At 51.8% G+C, this 18,475-nt stretch overlaps 1 protein-coding gene across 1 annotated transcript in view; it reads left to right on the top strand.

The window, feature by feature from the left end:
• Nucleotides 1-2,307: 2,307 nt before the first annotated feature.
• Nucleotides 2,308-18,475, top strand: part of Stab1 (stabilin 1) — a 31,561-nt gene continuing 15,393 nt past the window's right edge. The window contains exons 1-25 of the mRNA XM_070018591.1: nucleotides 2,308-2,419; nucleotides 7,004-7,140; nucleotides 7,592-7,707; nucleotides 7,897-7,982; nucleotides 8,050-8,119; nucleotides 8,427-8,522; nucleotides 9,032-9,142; nucleotides 9,294-9,490; nucleotides 10,585-10,715; nucleotides 10,867-10,994; nucleotides 11,293-11,387; nucleotides 11,578-11,712; nucleotides 11,833-11,973; nucleotides 12,149-12,211; nucleotides 12,520-12,633; nucleotides 12,715-12,768; nucleotides 12,986-13,066; nucleotides 13,257-13,415; nucleotides 14,680-14,742; nucleotides 14,974-15,069; nucleotides 15,322-15,408; nucleotides 17,023-17,134; nucleotides 17,573-17,759; nucleotides 17,854-17,947; nucleotides 18,068-18,226. Coding sequence (XP_069874692.1) covers nucleotides 2,339-2,419; nucleotides 7,004-7,140; nucleotides 7,592-7,707; nucleotides 7,897-7,982; nucleotides 8,050-8,119; nucleotides 8,427-8,522; nucleotides 9,032-9,142; nucleotides 9,294-9,490; nucleotides 10,585-10,715; nucleotides 10,867-10,994; nucleotides 11,293-11,387; nucleotides 11,578-11,712; nucleotides 11,833-11,973; nucleotides 12,149-12,211; nucleotides 12,520-12,633; nucleotides 12,715-12,768; nucleotides 12,986-13,066; nucleotides 13,257-13,415; nucleotides 14,680-14,742; nucleotides 14,974-15,069; nucleotides 15,322-15,408; nucleotides 17,023-17,134; nucleotides 17,573-17,759; nucleotides 17,854-17,947; nucleotides 18,068-18,226 — 2,793 coding nt within the window. The 5' untranslated portion in view covers nucleotides 2,308-2,338. The remainder of the gene's footprint in view (nucleotides 2,420-7,003; nucleotides 7,141-7,591; nucleotides 7,708-7,896; nucleotides 7,983-8,049; nucleotides 8,120-8,426; nucleotides 8,523-9,031; nucleotides 9,143-9,293; nucleotides 9,491-10,584; nucleotides 10,716-10,866; nucleotides 10,995-11,292; nucleotides 11,388-11,577; nucleotides 11,713-11,832; nucleotides 11,974-12,148; nucleotides 12,212-12,519; nucleotides 12,634-12,714; nucleotides 12,769-12,985; nucleotides 13,067-13,256; nucleotides 13,416-14,679; nucleotides 14,743-14,973; nucleotides 15,070-15,321; nucleotides 15,409-17,022; nucleotides 17,135-17,572; nucleotides 17,760-17,853; nucleotides 17,948-18,067; nucleotides 18,227-18,475) is intronic.

The raw sequence follows: 18,475 nt of genomic DNA, 5'->3' as shown, positions 1-18,475 counted from the left end.
TGTGTAAGAGCTGTTGTGGAAGGCAAGTACTTGTATGAAAACAGAACAATGAAACATGAAGGGAAAAAACAACACTGTTCTTTCTTTCCACACCTCAATACTGAGCACCCTGTCTTAGATCCTGTCTCTCATCTCCCACAGATAGAAAATAAACTAAGGCAGTGCCAGCTGGTGGCCAGTGGTAAAGGAGATCAAATCAGAACCTGGATGCAGGGGGCTCTCTGAGCTGGTGGCACTTGTGAAAAAAGGAAAATCTTGGACTGGGGTATTAAAACACCTGCAGCATGCATGAGGTCCTAGGTTCCCTTCCCAGAACCACAAACAAACAAACAAACAAACAAAAGTGGGGAGTAAATTCCAGTTTATTGCTTCATTAGCTAGTGGGTTCCAATTGACACAAGCACAGTGCTGTGATTGGGAGTCAGGAGAGATAGGATACAGGAAAATTATGTTTAATAAATATAAAAGGGGGCTGGGAAGGTGGCTCAGTGGTAGAGCGCTTGCCTTGCATGCATGAGGCCCTGGGTTCGATTCCTCAGCACCACATAAGCAAAAAAAGAAAAAAGCCGGAAGTGGCACTGTGGCTCAAGTGGTAGAGCGCTAGCTTTGAGCTGAAGAGCTGAGGGACAGCGCCCAGGCCCAGAGTTCAGGCCCCACAACCGGACCCCCCAAAAAATATATATATACATATATACATATATATACATATATGTGTATATATATGTATGTATACATATATATGCATGTATACGTATATACATATATGTATATATGTGTGTGTATATGTATATATATATATATATATATATACACACACACATATATATATGAAGGATATGAAGGGCCAGACTCAGAAAGTAAAACCAGGAAGCAACTGACAAGGCATTTAAGCTTCCCTCCATTTAAATGCTGTTACTAGTCCTGGGAGACCCAAAAGGGGCTATTTAAATCCCCTGACAAAATCCTGGCAACTCTGGAACTACAGACAGCAAGATGAAAAGTTTATCTGGGAAAAGGAAGTCCTGAACCACTTGTTGTCCCTATGTTTTAAGTAGGTCCGGAGACATCACCATAGGGTAGAATAATCCCATACCAGGCACCCAAAATCACTGCTGAAGCATTAGAGGGTTGCTCAGCAACATGACCATGTGTTTTCCACCAGCTCAGAAGGAATAAAAGCAGCAGGTAATAGCTGCCATTTTGAGTCTTTAACTCCCATTTCCTGCATGGGAAACAGGAAATTCTCTCTCCCTCCCTCCCTCCCTCCCTTCCTCCCTCTCTCCCTCTCTCTCTCTCCCTCTCTCTCTCTCTCTCTCTCTGTCTCTCTCTCTCTCTCTCTCTGTCTCTCTGTCTCTCTGTCTTTGTCTCTCTGTGTCTCTGTCTCTGTTTCTGTCTCTGTCTCTGTCTCTCTCTTTCTTTCTCCCTCCCTCCCTACTTTAACCCCATTTTACCAAAACAAATCCTGGCTAAAATTTCCTAGAGACTCTCCTTTTTGTGAAATACTCTGAAATGGTTTTCCACATGTGGTTCTCAAGGACTGGTGATTTTGTGTGGGAACTAGGAAATGAAGGATGCCTTACCCATTCTTGAGTGACAATTGAATCTACTCCAGTCTCGTCTATTCGTCTATTAGGTGTGGGAGCTCAGTCCACACCAGTAGCTTTAACCCTTCTTACCTGAGACTGTCTGAGAAAAGGGGCCAGCTGTAACAATCAGGATTAGGGTTAGGGTCAGGGTTAGGGATAAGCAGTATAGCCCACATGCCAGGTGTGCTCACCTGAAGGAAAATGCCCCAGTAGCTGGAGCAGAGCAAAAGAGGCTGTGGCCGCCATGAAGCGGTATTGCAGAATGATGAGAAATGGGATGGAACACATTTAGGGTCTGGAGTGGTGCCGGAAGCAGGAAATTGGGGGTGGGACAGGTGCGGAGAGAGAGAGTCCACCTACCTCTCCTAGTAGTGGGGAAGGTTTAGGCTAGAGCTGGGGCTCCATAACCTCCCAATCAGCAAAACCCCAGAGGCTCCAAATATAAAGTGCTGGCTGGGTAGGATGGGGGTGGGAGTTGTTGCAGTATGTTTCTGAATCTCCCCTGGTTAATGGTAGGCTTGAAGGGGGGTCTTGGGCCTGGAAGCACTGACTGGGGGCCCAGGTTGTCCATGCGGGGTCAGTGTCTAGCGCCTTCCCTTCCGCCTGCAGGCTGCTGATACACAGGAGGAAATCCTGGCAGATTCCTGTGGGGGTGAGCTGGCCGAGTGCTTTTAAGGCGACTGCCCTGTTCCGCCTGCCTGCCAGCTGCTCCCATTTGGTCCCGGACCGTGTGCTCTCCAACCGCGTGGACCATGGCGGGGTCCCAGAGCCTCCTCCCGCTCTGCCTCCTTGCCTTCTGCCTGGTGGGCTCCAGTGTTATCAGGGGGCAGAAGGTGAGTGTGAGCCAGTTATAGGGGATATTGGTATCCAGGAGCTGCCAGCCAGCTGTGGGAGCAGGGAGGAACTTTCCATAGATGGGGCAAGCGTCTGGGGATAGCAAAGTAGCGGGTATCTGTCTGACTCTGTGCCAGCCAGTCTCCAGGATTGTGTCTTGTCACCTGAGGTACCAAGATGTTTCTGTCTGTGTTCCTCTTAACTGTGCCTGCTCAGTCAGTTGTGTGGTATATGCAGTGGTCCTGGGTTTTCCCAGCCTAAGAATGAGTGGGGGAACACCACCAGCCCCATTCTCCTGGCTATCCTGTCAAGACTGAGGCCCAAGTTTCTGTGGCTTTTTACCTAGAGATTTGAGATGTGATTATCATCAAACCCATGGGAACGACAAACTGAGAGGCTCCCATAGAACACATGTGTGTACTGTGTCCAGCCCTAAGACTGCCTGGTGGCTGAGTGAAAGCACCGTCTGTGCTGCTGGGCAAACAGCCACTGCTCAGCCCTGGGCCTGACCCCACTGAGCCCTCACAATCTCTCGTTAGTGCGTCCTGTTGTTCTCCTAGTGAGGAAGCCAAGGCCCAAGGGTGAAGGCTACGGGCCATTCCCACTGGAGCAGTGGTCCAGACCACAGCCTGTGATTCACCAGAGGCGAGCTGGTGAGCAGACAGGAGCCCCGTGTGCAGCTGTGGCTCAGCACCTATCAGGCCTGTGAAGCCAGCCACTGCCGGTCTGCACAGTAGCAATGAGCTTTGGGAAGAACTTCACTCTCAGATTATGAAGATAGAGTTTTCTGGCATGGACCTGCCATCAAGGGAAGGAACTTGTCATGGGAGATCAAGTTCATCTGCTTCTTGATGCTGCCACTGTCTCCATGGTGCTCATGGGCAGACTGAAGTCCAGACAAGAAAAGCTTTGCCCACGATCCACCCCAAGTGGTCCAGTATAGGGACCCAGGCTCCCTACCACTGATGAACTCTTTAATCTTATAATCCTTGTGGTCCCTTAGAAAGGTGCCATGGAGAAGGGCCTCACTGGCTTCAGGGATAGGCCTTGGGTGGGACAGGCCCCAGGAGGCTGGGAAGGTGAGAATTCTAGTTATTCTGGGCCCTGGAGTTTCCCTGTGTATACAATGCAAGGCGTCCTCACCACCTATCTTAGGACCAAGTGTTAATGAAAAACCTTAGCTTGGAGGATTTTCCTTGTAGAGGAACTCACTCAGAGCTGAGCATAGGCTCTGAGCATCTCTAAATCTGCAGCTCTGGGTCTGGGGCTTATCCTGCCTAAGCCAAAGGAAGTGTGGGGGTCCTCAGGGAGGGAGTTACAGCAATGCTGGCTTTATCTCATGTTTACACCCACTCGGCCCTCCTGGCAACTTGGGTACCAGGTAACGGACTGGGGCTGTTAGGAACAGAGGTTCTGAGGGCCACTCTGTGTCACATATCCGGTAGGGATAGTAGCAGGACCTCCTCAGTGCTGGGAGCCTGTGGTCTTAAGTCAGGGTTCAAAAAGAAACAAGCATTGCCGGGAGCCAGCACTGTCCCTCCTGCTTTGATCCAGTGTAGAGGGAAGAAGTTTGAGTCCAATTCCTCTCTTGAGGAGAGGTCAGCTGTGGGGGGGGGGTCCCTCACTGGTCTCCAGGGAGGTCAGCCCCAGAAAATCCCTCCTAAGATCTTGCTTCCATCTTGAGAGAACTTCCACGTTCTCACCAACAGGCTTAATATTTCGTGTCTCTTCAGCTTCCCCTAGCAGGATCTTTGTGGGAAGCAGACACTGCAAACTCAACTCGGAACCTATGTGGGAGGGATGCAGGACCCACTCTGGCTCTGACAGGTCCCAAGGAAGAACCTGATTGAGCATTCAGGCTGTGATTCCGCCTCACTCTACCCAGCAGCATTAGTGGCAGGATTCTGAATCTGGCTGTTGAAGCAGCTTCCAGGCTACTGGGCAGGTACAGGCCTGAGTGCTCTTCTGGGGAGTGGTCCTTGGAGAGAAGCTGATTTGGCAACTGCTTATCCACCCATCACCACTTCACAAAGTGACAAAGCTCTGGCTTCCTCCTGGTCTCTCCCTTGTCCACAGCTTCACCCAGCCCTGGCTCTGCCTTGAGAGTGACAGCAGCACTCTTACCAGCCGTAAGCCTTATCCGGGACTGACCAATCATCCTCAGCATGGTGGCCGTGCTGGTAGCTCTGCCCAGCTGGCCAGGTGGCCTTGAAGGCAGCTCCCTGCCAGCCCAACCTTTGCCCTGAGCCAGCAGCTGCCCAGCTCCTGAGTTACCCAATTTCCTGAGCTCTACCTGGCTCAGCAAAGTTGGGGCTCAGGGTAGGGAATGAGATCACAGCATCCAGGCCCAAGGCCAGCCCCCGAAACCACTGTGAACAACTTCCTTCTTTGTAGACCACAGAGGCATGAGCAGAAAAGGCTAAATCACAGTTGTGGAGAGGCCCTGGGACTCTCATGCTCACTAGAAGAAAGTGTTGGGGCGCTATTTCTCCTTTTCTCTGCCTTTGAAAAGCCACACATCTGTAGGTTTTTTTTTTTTCTCTAGGAAAGGGATGTTCTGCGCTCACTCCCTTCAGAACACAGCAGCCTCAGCATTTTTCAGCACATCTCAGCCCCTTTAGCCCATGTTCCAACCCACCACAGCTCTCCCCTGTCATCATGCACTTTCCTCTGCCTTTTTTTCCCTGCTCCTAGGGCTTGGACTCAGGGTCTGGGTGCCTGAGTGTCGTCGTCGTCGTCGTCATCGTCCTCCTCCTCCTCCTCCTCCTCCTCCTCCTCCTCCTCCTTCTTCTTCTCCTTCTTCTCCTTCTTCTCCTTTTCCTTCTTCTCCTTCTTCTGCTGTTGGTTGTGGGGCTTGAACTCTGGGCCTGAACACTGTCCCTCTGCTCTTCAGCTCAAGGCGAGCTCTCTACCACTTGAGCCACAGCGCCACTTCTGGTTTTTTGAGTGGCTTATTGGAGATAAGAGTCTCATGGAGGGAGTTTCCTACCTGGTCTGGCTTTGGACCTCAATCCTCAAATCTCAGCCTCCTGAGTAGCTAGGATGAGAGGTGTGAGCCTCCAGCACCCAGCCCTGAGCTTCTTCTTACTCAAGGCTAGCGCTTGGGTAGTTTATTGAGGATAGAAGTCTCATGGAGCCAGACACCTGTAATCCTAGCTACTCAGGAGGCTGAGATCTGAGGATGGCAGTTCAAAGCCAGCCCAGGCAGGAAACGTCCGTGAGACTCTTATCTCCAATAAACCACTAGAAAACTGGAAGTGGCACTGTGGCTCAAGCAGTAGAGTGCTCACCTTGAGCTGAAGGGCGCAGGGACAGCACCCAAGCCCAGAGTTCAAGCCCCACAACCGCCAAAAAAAAAAAAAAAGTCTCATGGACATTTCTGCCCAGTCTGGCTTCACAATCCTCACATCCCAGCCTCCAGAATAGCTAGGATTACAGGTGTTGAGCCAATAGCGCCCTTCCTTCCGCCTCTTTCTCTCACACCTGTAAGCATGGAGGGTGACTCTACCCTTCAGGCGAAAACAATGTTGTTTCTGGCATTTTGTCCTTTAAAGGTAGCCTCATCAGGGGACTTGCTGAAACTAAGGCAGGCCAGTGAATGGGATAGCAGGGATCATTTAACCTGAGTCCTGAGCCCTTTCGCCTGCCCTTTTGTCCCATTGTCCCCACCTCAGCCAGGCCACCCTCAGGTAATGAGGTGATGATCTTTCCCCTACCTGTCCCTGCCTATGGATGGAGACCAAGGGCCAGGCCTGGACTCAGAGCTGCCTAGCCCAAGGGCACATAAGCCAGACTCCTCTGCCCTGCATCAGCTGATCCCTCACTAGCCCAGACTCTCAGGTCTGGTGCTCTTAGACAAGAGACCTAGGAGCTGAGGAGGCCAGTTCAGCAGTAATGTGGCTAGACTTCCACTCACATGAGCCATGGATAAAAGCTTGCATCCATCCCTCCCTAATGCCTATGAATTGAAGACAGCACTGCTGTGTTCTCACAGAATATCAGTTCACAGGACTAAGGCTTGGGGACCAGGCAGCTGCTGGCTCAGTGTCAGACATACCATTTAGTGATTGTCTTTAAATGAAAAAGCAAGGCTCAGCACAGATTCTAGTCCTATATCCACACCCTGCCTAGGGGTGATTTTGAACAAGGACCACACCACCTTGGGCTTCAGTTTCTTCACCTGAAATGATCTAAGGTAGAACAAAATGGCAGAGATTTGCCTCACGTTTGCAGCTATAGACTTGGAATCTCTGGTATGGACATGGGAATATGTTGTGTCAATTAGCAACTTTATTTTCTGTGTGTGCCAGTACTGGGGCATGAACTCAAGGCCCGAGTGCTGTTCCTTAGCTTTTTTTGCTCAAGGTTGGCACTCAACCACTTGAGCCAGAGCTCCACTTCTGGCTCTTTGATGATAGATTGGACATTAGAGTCTCTAGACTTTCTGCCTGGGCTGGTTTTAAACCACAGGCCTTCCCCATTCTCACTGATTCCTGAGGTGCTGAGGTCTTGTGGCGATCATGCCAGAATCCAACTGATTGCGGGGTCCAGGTCCCTTACTCCACACTCTGCCCATGGCCCAGGTGCGGTCCAAACGCTGCGATGTGAAGACCAAGTTTGTCACTCACACACCTTGTACCACGTGTGCAGCCATCAAGAAAGTGGTTTGTCCCTTGGGCTGGCTTCGGCATTTCCCAGAGAAGATAACCAAGAACTGCCAGTATGAACTCCTCACTTCCATTTTTCCCACTTCTAGGAGCACCCCACGGGGAGGAGGAGGCGGGCAACTAGGAGAGCCCCATAAGTCAGAAAGTGGGGACAGATGCCCATGTAATTGTAACCCCTCTGTACAGTACTTTCACAATAATAATAATAATAATAATAATAATAATAATAATAATAATAATAAAGATGCACATTAAAAAAGAAAGAAAGAAAGTGAGGACAGAAACTAATCTCCCTGGGAGGCAGAGACAGGCAGAGAGGAAGGAAAAGGGTGAAAGGTTGATGGTGTCTATTGGGTACCTATGATTTGTCAGGCCCTGTGCTCAGTTCTGGGCTAGGCAGAGATGGGAGAGGAAGGATGGGAGCATAGGACCCAGTGCAGGGGGCTATAAGTGGGAACCTTTCTCATCATCCTAACCACCACCCTGTCTATCCTGTGTCCCCAGATATGAGGTACAGCTGGGGGCCTCTTTGGTGTCCTTGAGCGGCTGCAGCTTGGAGTGCTCCAAGGATGTAGTTCAGAAGGCCTGCTGTCCTGGATACTGGGGGTCCCTGTGCTATGGTATGGGCGAGGGGCTCACCTGGCTCCACCCACTGCACCCCCCTTCTTCCTTACCTGGTTCATTCAGTGAGCACACACTGAGCCCCTCTGGGTGCGGCTCCCAGGCCAAGTGTAGGGCTGGCCTGAGACTGTGGGGGTGTGGGCCAGGGGAGAGTTCTGGGAACAGAATTAAGTTCTGGGGGTTCACAGAGTGCCCCGGAGGTGCTGAGACCCCATGCAATGGCCATGGAACCTGCCTGGATGGCATATCTGGAAACGGGACCTGCGTATGCCAGGTAAGGGACAGGCAGGGTTGGAGGGTGGAGGGATTTGGGGGGACCCTGTTGACTCTGGCATCTACAGGAGAACTTCAGTGGCTCAGCCTGCCAGGAGTGTCAAGATCCCCAGCGGTTTGGGCCTGACTGTCAATCAGGTGAAGCAGACAGGCCAGGAGGGCTGGGCCAGAGCCCGTTGTACCTTCTAGTCCACCCCTGACTGTCCCTGCTGCCCCTCCCAGCCCTGCCCTTCCCCTCTAGGGAGACTTGCTTGTCCTCCTTAGCTCCTAGCTCCTTGAATGTGCTGCCTCCCTCAGAGGGCCTACTTCCGCAGTCCTCATGACCCTAGGCTGGGCTGCCACCCTCTGTGCTCCTCCCCCCCACTCTCCTCCCACCCCTACCCTCAGTCCTTGTATGTGCCTTGGTGAGACTGAGGTCTCACTTGTCCCTGAATGCCCCTCCCAGTGTGTCGCTGTGTGCATGGCGTGTGCGGCCATGGGCCGCAGGGTGACAGAAGCTGCCTGTGCTTCGCTGGATACACTGGTCCCCGCTGTGACCAAGGTAAGCAGGGCTGCTAGGCAGCCCAGGACAACAGCTTCTCTGTGATCAGAGCAGGGGAAACCAATTGGGTGACAGATGGGACCTAAAATTCAGTAGTCTTGCCTGACAGGGGTGATTCATGCCTGTAATCCTAGCTACTCAGGAGGCTGAGATCTGAGGATCACAGTTCAAAGCCAGCCTGGGAAGGAAAGTCTGTGAGATTCTTATTGACAATAAACTGCTTAGAAAAAGCTGGAAGTGGCTCAAGTGATAGAGCACTAGCCTTGAGCAAAAAGAAGCTCAAGGAGCATCCAGGTCCTGGGTTCAAGTCTTAGGATGTGCCAAAAAAAAATCAGCAATATTTTTGCCTGCAGCCTAGTGGGGGGAAAGAGGTGTTATCCCAGACCTCCACTATCTGGAAGCACAGAAGGACAAGGTCTTGCTTGGGATTAGATGGCAAGCCCGGCAGAGTGCCGTGGTTCCTCTATTCCTTCCAAACCTGGGCCATCTGTGTGCTCTCTTCTGCTCAGAGCTCCGCGTCTGCAAGGAACGGAGCTGCCCCCAGAACTCCCAGTGCTCTGCAGAGGCCCCTGGCTGCAGGTGCCCGCCTGGCCACACTCTGCAGGACTCCAAATGCATAGGTGAGCCTGAGACCTGGAAGCTAGGGGCTATGGTTGGTGTGGGGGAGGGGGAGACAGGGAGACCTATTCATTCCAGCTCTGACTGCTGGTAGAAGCTGTAAAGGTAGTGGGTCTCAACTCACTCAGACTGTTTCTCTCTTTTCCCTGGTAGCTCCCAACCCTTGTCAGTCATCACCCTGCTCTCCACTGGCTAGCTGCTCAGTGAGCCCCACAGGGCAGGCCCAGTGTCACTGCCCTGAGAACTACCATGGTGATGGGAAGATATGTCTGCCCCAGGACCCATGCACCAACAACTTTGGTGGCTGCCCCAGCAATTCTACCGTGTGTATATACCAGAAGCCAGGAACGGTGAGTTGGGGTACAGGCTGGGCCTGCCCTACAATCTACCTTCCCACTTTAGCTAGAGAACCCACACTGCCTATAAATAGGAAAAGGGGGAAGATCCTGGTGGCTCACACCTTGACTAGCTAGAAGTCAAGAGGCTGAAATCTGAGGATCATGATTCAGAGTCAGCCCAGACAGGAAAGTCTGTGAGACTGTCTCCAATAAACTACTCAAATAAGCTGGAAGTGGCCAGGCACTCGTGCTCTATGCCTGTAATCCTAGTTACTCAGGGGCTGAGATCTGAGGATTGCAGTTCAAAGCCAACCTGGGCAGGAAAGGTCTGTGAGATTCTTATCTCCAATTATCCACAAAAAGTTGGAAGTAGAGCTGTGGCGCAAGTGGTAGAGCACTAGCCTTGAGCAAGAAAGCTCAAGGACAGTGCTCAGGCTCTGAGTTCAAGCCCCAGGACTGGCACAAAAAAAAAAAAGGAAGAGGGCCAGGAGCTGGTGGCTCATGCCTGTAATCCTAGCTACTCAATAGGATCCCAATTTGAAGCCACTCTGGGCAGGAAAGTCTGTAAGCCTCTTATCTCGAATTAGCCACCAAAAATCCAGAAGTAGAGCTGTCGTTTAAGTGGTAGAGCACCAGCCTTGAGCCAAAAAGCCAAGTAAGAGCTAGAGGTCCAGAATTCAAGCCCTAGTACCAGCACCCAAAAGTAAAATAAGTGGGAGGAGAATGGCAGCTCTGTTCTTGAAGGACAATTATGGGGTCCCCAGCAGGGTTGTATGAGGGAGACATAGACCAGTAGTCATAGATCAGTCATTCTTAAAATTCTCATGGACTGGGCTGGGTGGGAATATGGCTTAGTGGTAGAGTGCTTGCCTAGCATGCATAAAGCTCTGGGTTCTATTCCTCAGTACCACATAAACAGAAAAAAAAAAAAAAAAAAAAACAGAAGTGGCACTGTGGCTCAAGTGGTAGAATGCTAGCCTTGAGCAAAAGAAACTCAAGGACAGTGCCCAGGCCCTGAGTTCTAGCCCCAGGATTGGCAAAAAAAAAAGAAAAGAAATTCTCACAAACTGACTGTGTGTCCCTTTCTTCCCCTGTCATTTGTCCAGGCTGTCTGTTCATGTCAGCCAGGCCTGTTCCGCTTCAACAGCAATACCTCTGCAGGCTGCTTTGCCTACTGCTCCCGTCACTCCTGTGACCAGTCGGCCACCTGCCAGGTGACCCCCAATGGGAAGACCAGGTGGGCACAGGGGCCTTGGGGGCATGGGAGCAGAGTAGAGAAGGTGGGCTGGACATATGCACACCTGTCACAGGTGTGCAGGGAGGGCTGAGGGAGGACCAGAGGAAGGACTGGCCTGCCCCACTCTGACTGGTTCTCTCTGGATCCCCAGATGTGTGTGCAAGGAGGGCGAGGTGGGGGATGGGCGTGCCTGCTACGGACACCTGCTCCACGAGGTGCAGAAAGCCCACCAGATAGGCTTGGTGTTCCTGAAACTGAGAGTCGCCATCTCCATGTTCGGTGTGTGTTCCCCACCACTGCCCACAACCCCACCCCTCATACAAGCCTAGCTGGTAGGCAGGGGGTAGGCCTAGGGAGAGATTCCTGTTTGTTTACTCAAGAGCTGTAAAAGCAAAGAATGCACTGAGTGGGGTACATGATCCAAGTTGGGGAGTGATGGTCCCAACCTACCCTAAGCCTCTTCAACAACTCCCAAAAGCTAAGATCAATGCCCAAGGTTGTTCTAGATTTGGTTCCCATCCTCTGCACTATCCCACAGAGTAGTTCTGATGCTCTTTCCTGACCAATCTCCCTGCAGAGCAGGGCTGCCTGGAGATCCTCACCACATCTGGCCCATTCACTGTGCTGGTACCGTCCATTTCCAGCTCTACCGGCTCCTCCAAGACCATGAACGTGAGTCTTCCCCATGCAGTGTGGCCCCTGGCCTCACTTCCTCCCCCAGTGCTGTGCCCTCATCTTCAGGCCCCAAACCAGCCCCTCATCCACACCAGAAAACAGAACCTAGGAAGCATCTCATCCCATCCATTGCTCAGATGGGTGGCATGAAGAGGGCTCACTTGGCACCATTTCCTTGTTTCTGCAGGCAGCACTTGCCCAGCAGCTCTGCAGACAGCACATCATTGCAGGGCAGCACATACTGGAGGACACAAAGTCCCCAAGTATACGCAGGTGGTGGACGCTGGCTGGGCAGGAGATCACCGTCACCTTCAACCGTATAGTAAGGGAGGACCCTCAGCTGGGAGATGAGAGGAGTCACAGGTGGAGAATAGTCCTGGCAATGGTGTTCATGACAGAGGGCTGGTATATGTGATCTAGCCAGATGCCTTTGTTTTTTCAGAGATACTCCTATACGTACAAAGACCAGCCCCAGCAATCATTTAGCATCCAAAAGGCCAACTACATAGCAGCCAACGGCATCTTCCATGTGGTCACTGCTCTACAGTGGCAGGTGTCACCCAAGCTCCCTGGGGACCCCAAGGTGAGCCAGCATCCTTCTCCCCCCAACTCTGAGCTGCTGGGTGACTTCAGAGACCTGCAGAATACAGGAAAGAGGCAGGGATGGTTCTGGAAGATGGGAGCCCAGTTCCTTCTCCATGGGATGGAAGCAGTCTCACTCCTTTACCTGAATCGTGGATATGCATCCCTTTCTATAGAAAACCGTTGGCCAGATCCTTGCCTCTACTGAGGACTTCAGCCGCTTTGAAACCATTCTGGAGGTGAGCTGGGGTGAACTCAAAAGCCATTCTGGAGGTGAGCTCAAAAGCCATTGAGGCTTTTGAGCCAGCATTCCTCACTACCCTAGAATGTGCCCCACAGGGCTATGGGGTCCTAGATGTCATGTGACCTTGCCCACATCCCATCTAGAGCCTAACCATCATGTTTCTGAGATTCTCTGGTAGCATGGACCCATTGTCCACATCTTCCACTTCCTCTGTGAGAGTTCCTGCAGGCTAAGAGTAGCAGCGTCAGGCTCCAAAGTGGAGGCTGGCCATGGAGTCTCTTAGCCTCCTTTCCACTGCCACAGAACTGTGGGCTGCCCTCCATCTTGGAGGGGCCTGGGCCCTTCACGGTCTTTGCCCCAAGCAACGAGGCTGTGGACAGCTTGCGTGATGGCCGTCTGATCTACCTCTTCACAGGGGTAAGCGTTAGGGCTGGGGACACCGGGGTCTCCATCCTCCATGACAAGCCTCTAGGAACCAAGCTTCTTCTCTCCTGCTAGGGCCTCTCCAAGCTGCAGGAGCTGGTGAAGTACCACATCTACAGCCATGGGCAGGTGAGGGCTCACCTCTCAGGCCAGCTGCTGCAGGATTCCTGGGGAGGGGATGCCTATGGGGTCCCGTCTTCCTGGGGGCTCGCCTCCTTTTCTTCGTCTCTCCACTCCTATCTGGACATTGTATCAGAGAAAGGCTGGGACCAAGAGGGTAGCTGGGCATCACCTGGACAGGGTATGACTGAGTCCCCTCCCTAAAGCCTCCCTTGGTTATCTGCAGCTGACTGTGGAGAAGCTCATCTCCAAGGGGCGGGTTCTCACTATGGCAAACCAGATCCTGGCTGTGAATATCTCCGAAGAGGTAAGATCTCCAAAGGTCTGAACACATAGATCAGTGAAGGGGCTACTGATGGCTGGCTGGTCATCAAGCCTCTTGTAGATGCCATCTGTGTTGCTCTTAACCCATGATGGGCAAGGGCAAGACTAGGCCATAGCAGGGCCGGGCAGGGCTTGCTGGGTGAGGGCTGGCACATCTCAGGTCTGTGATGCAGGGGCGCATTCTCTTGGGACCCAATGGGATCCCTCTGCGGAGAGTGGACGTGCCAGCTGCCAATGGGGTGATCCACATGCTGGAGGGTATCCTGCTGCCCCCAACCATCCTGCCCATCCTGCCCAAGCACTGTGACGAGGCGCAGCACAAGATTGTGGTGGTAAGCCCTGCCCAGTGCGCCCAAGCTTTTAACACTGAAATGACTCCCATCCCAGGATGCAGACAGGTGACCGCCTCCAGAGGCACCGAGTCCTCGCCCCAACGCTGTAACAGAATATCTAAGGCCGGGACATTTTCTAAGAGGATTTTTTTTGCTCATGATTCTGGAAGTCTCAGAGCATGGAGCCAGCATCAGGCTACACTGGCTTCTGCGGAAGAAGGCTGGGGGCAGAGGGCCTCAGGTGTATGTAGAAGAAAACAGAGGTGGGGAGAGGAGAGGGAGAGAAGGAGGGAGAGAGGGAGGGAGGGAGGGAGGGAGGAGACAGGAGGGGTGCCAGGCTGACTCTACACCAGCTTACTTTCATGATAATTAGACTAGGTTTTGAGCACTCTGTTACTGTATGTGGGGGACCCCATGACCCTAAATGTATCTTAAAGATCTCATCTCCTCACAAACCTACCCTGGGTTGTTTTGTGGTTTGATTTGGTTTGGTTTCATTTTGTGCTGGTCCTGGAGCTTGAACTCAGGGCCTGGATGCTTCTGTTATGGTGGTTAACTGGAGATAAGAATCTCACAGCATTTCCTGTCCAGTCTGGCTTTGAACCAAGATCCTCAGATCTCAGCCTCCTCCTGAGTAGCTAGGATTAGAGCCACAGGTACCTGGCTCTACCCTGGCTTTCTTGTGGTTGGTCCTGTCTTAGCCTTCCAGGTCTCAGCACAATGTCACTTTTTTTTCTTTTTTTTTTTGTCTGTCGTGGGGCCTGAACTCTGGGTCTGGGCACTGTCTCTCAGCTCTTCAGCTCAAGGCTAGCGCTCTACCACTTGAGACACAGCGCCACTTCCTGTTTTTTTTCCTGCTTATGTGGTGCTGAGGAATCGAACCCATGGCCTCATGCATGCAAGGCAAGCATTCTACCACTGAGCCATCTTCCCAGCCCACTTTTTTTTTTCTTTTCATTTCTTTTTCTTTTTGCCAGTCCTGGGGCTCGACTCCGAGCCTGGGACTGTCCCTGAGCTTTTTTGCTCAAGCCTAGTGCTCTCTCACTTGAGCCATAGTGACACTTCTGGCTTTTTCTATGAAATTGGAAATAAAAGTCTCACAGACTTTCCTGCCCAGGCTGGCTTTGAACTGTGATCCTCAGATCTCAACCTCCTGAATAGTTAGGACAAGTGTGAGCCACTGGCATCCAGTTCAATGTCACTTTTTAAAGAGTGCTGAATTCATGATGTCTGACCCCCTCCCCCTTTCCTTTACTTGGTGTAGGGCTCCTGTGTGGACTGCCAAGCTCTGAACACCAGCACATGTCCCCCCAACAGCGTGAAGCTGGTGAGAAACCCTTGGCCCAACTTCCAGGGCTCCCTGACTCCCAATAGCCTGAGCCTGTCAGTTCCTGCCCTGGGTCATGGTGGCGAAAAGGGATCCAAAGGCCAGGTCAGACCTGGACACTCAGTGCTTCGCAGCCACTCTGAGCATGGGAGTGTTGGACCCAGGGCTGCCTGGCAAGGGGCTGACCCAGCATACCCCTGCTGACTGGCCTGGCATGGTGTCGCACCCCAGGACATTTTCCCCAAGGAGTGTGTCTACACCCATGACCCTACTGGGCTCAATGTGCTGAGGAAGGGCTGTGCCCACTACTGCAACCAGACAATCATGGTGAGGCCGGGCATGGGTGTGTGCTCCCCTGGGACCCTGGGCACTGGACTCCCGTCTGGGACCCCCCAAACTGAGTTGAGTGGATTACCTTTCCCAAAGAGCTGCACTGCATCCCCATGGTGGAAGGGGTGGTGCCATAGACCATCCTTAACCACTCACTTACTCTAAAGAAGGGGAAATGGGATGAAGACTAGCTGGGCAGGGCAAGGCATGATCTAACCTAGGTTCTGGGGCCTACTATGTCTCTTACAGAAACCTGGCTGCTGTAAAGGGTTTTTTGGGCCTGACTGTACACAGTGTCCTGGGGGCTTCTCCAACCCCTGCTATGGCAAAGGCAACGTGAGTCCCTGGGAGCAGGGAGGGGAGGGATAGGCCTCTTCCCCAGCTGGCAGTGAGTATCAGAGCTAAGCTGCCTTTCTCTGCTGTGAGATTCCCCATTTCCAATGTTCTCATTAGAAATACAGTAAACCTGCCTTATTTGTAAACTTACCACATATAATTTTGACCAAGTGTGGTTGAGAATTTATTTTTAAGGCATGCCTGTAATCCTAGCTATTTGGGAGGCTGAGCTCTGAGGACTGTGATTTGAAGCCAGCCCAGACAGGAAGTCCATGAGACTCTTATCTCCAATTAACCTCTAGAAAACCAGAAGTGGAGCTGTGGCGGCTCAAAGTGGTAGAACACTGATCTTCAGTTTAAAAAAAAAAAAAAGCACAGGACAGCACAAAGGCCCTGAGTTCAAGTCCCATGATCAAAAAAAAAAAAAAAGATGTTAAAAAAATAAAAACAGGCCGGGCGCCAGTGGCTCACGCCTATAATCCTAGCTACTCCGGAGGCTGAGATCTAAGGATCATGGTTCAAAAGCCAGCCCAGGCAGGAAAGTCTGTGAGACTCTTATCTCCAATAAACCTCTAAAAAACTGGAAATGGTGCTGTGGCTCAAGTAGTATAGAGTGCTCGCCTTGAGCTGAAGAGCTCAGGGACAGTGCCCAGGCCCAGAGTTCAAGCCCCACAACTGACAAAAGACAAAACAAAACACCAAAAACATTCAAGATGGAAGCAGAGTGTTAGTGACTCATGTCTATAATACTAACTACTCAGGAGGCTGAGATCTGAGGATCACAGTTTAAAGCCAGCCCAAGCAGAAAAATCCCTGAGAGTCCCCCAGTTAACTAGCAAAAAGCCAGCAATGGTAGAATGCCAACCTTGGGCAAAAAAGCTAATCAAGATGCCTTGAGTTCAAGCCCCAGTACTGGCATGTATGCTCATGTGTGCATGCACACACACACACACACACACACACACACACACACACACACAGCCATTTTTAATAGTTATTTTTAGTTTTTTTATTGTCAAGCTGATGTACAGAGGGGTTATAGTTACATATGTAAGGTAGTGGTACATTTCTTGTTGAACTTGTTACCCCCTCCCTCATTTTTCTCCCACTTTTTCCTTCCCCACCCCCCCCAAGTTGTACAATTCATTTATAACATTGTCTTGTGAGAATCGCTATTGCATATACTCCCTTTTGTCCTTTGTCTCACCATTTTATTGTTCCCCTTCCCTTCCCCATTTCAGATAAATGTATATACAATTCCCAGGGTACCAAAATCAAATACAGGGACAACAGGGGATAAGCCATAGGAAAAAGAGAGAAAAAGCACAAAAGAAAAAAGAAATCACATAGTACATTAAAAACCAACAACAACAAAGAAAAAGCCTTTGCTGCTTTCTGTCAGCAGCCATGGAAGAACGCACGTGTTATATGCTTCTAGGCTGAGTGTGAAACTTCAGAACAGATGTCAGTTAGGGGCTAGCCCTTGGACAGAATCAGGGCCTCTGAAGGTCCTTTGTAGGGTGAGGTCTGGGGAGCGCAGGTCAGAGCCAGCCTGGGGAAGGAGGTGTTGGGCGAGGGGATGTGACGTCAGTCTGCATCCTGCTTGCCCTGCAGTGCAGTGATGGAATCCAGGGCAATGGGGCTTGCCTCTGCTTCCCAGACTACAAGGGCATTGCCTGCCATATATGCTCCAACCCCAACAAGCATGGAGACCAGTGCCAGGAAGGTGAGTAGTCCTTGTCCAGGGCACCTCCCAGGGAGAAAGGTCTTCCTAGAAAGGAGTCTGGGGGCTTCCAAGAAAGGGAACAAGGCCCTAAGAGGAGAAATGAAGGCCAGAGGGAATAGAGCCAGATTTGGGAACAAAAATAGATGTTATTTCCTTCACCCTTGCCAGATAGATAACTCTGTTTTAAAATAAAGCAAGCAGGATTTAGGTCATACATATTGGAGAACTTCCTGATGGTGGTGTTAGGGGCTGGTGTAGAATGGGGTGATTGAAAGTTCAGAATGCCCTCCCATTACATTCATCTGCCTGCCTGGCAAGTCTGGAGTGACCTGGAAGTGGAATCTGAACTAGCCACCCCCCTCCCCCAAATCAACCCTGGCTCCCTACAGCCCCGCCTCCTGCCTGACTTGCTTTTCTGTTCCCATCTCCTCTCTGCAGACTGTGGCTGTGTCCATGGTTTGTGTGACAACCGTCCGGGCAGCGGGGGTGTGTGCCAGCATGGCACGTGTGCCCCAGGCTTTAGAGGCCGCTTCTGTAATGAGTCCCTGGGTGGCTGTGGAACCACAGGGGTGGCCCAGCTCTGCCACCTGCATGCCCGCTGCCTGAGCCTGGAAGGTGTTCCGAGGTGAGGATTCCTCTCTGCCGCATCTGTGCTCTCACGGGGTGGTTTGCTCGGCCTCTTCCCCAGGCTCAGAGGCCCTCCCTTCACCTGTCTCCAGGTGTGTCTGCCTTGATGGCTTTGAGGGTGATGGCTACTCCTGCACACGCAGCAACCCCTGCGCCCGTCCAGACCGTGGCGGCTGCTCAGAGAACGTCAGTCCCAATTCTTCTCACAAGTTCTGAGACGGGGCGGGGGAGGGGGTTCAGGGGGGGTTTCCCGGTCCTTTGCTTCTAGACCTGCAGCCCTGACTCACTTGTCCACAACTCTTACAGGCTGAGTGTATCCCTGGGGACCTGGGAAGCCACCACTGCACCTGTCATAAAGGCTGGAGTGGGGATGGTCGTGTGTGTGTGGCCATCGATGAATGTGGGCTGGACACTCGAGGTGGCTGTCATGCAGATGCCCTGTGCAGCTATGTGGGCCCTGGGCAGGTGAGGCTCAGCAGGCCCAGGGTGGCTGGGAGTTCTGGGGGAAACCTAGAAACATGTACTCCAAGCTCAAGCTCAAGCTTAAGCTCAGAGGGTCACACACCCTGGGGTTGCTTCATTTGCCATATGTCATTGGCCACCTGTTCTAGGCTAACCCCTATTCTAGACTTAGGGAATGTGATACTGACCAAAGCAAGAAGAGATCTTTACCATGGAGGTATACCCCCGGATCCATGGTATTTAGGGAATCTT

Source organism: Dipodomys merriami, unplaced genomic scaffold (genome assembly GCF_024711535.1).
Source record: "Dipodomys merriami isolate MVZ:Mamm:240054 unplaced genomic scaffold, mDipMer1.0.p SCAF_13, whole genome shotgun sequence".
NCBI lineage: Eukaryota > Metazoa > Chordata > Mammalia > Rodentia > Heteromyidae > Dipodomys > Dipodomys merriami.
This window is presented reverse-complemented; position numbering and strand designations above follow the sequence as displayed.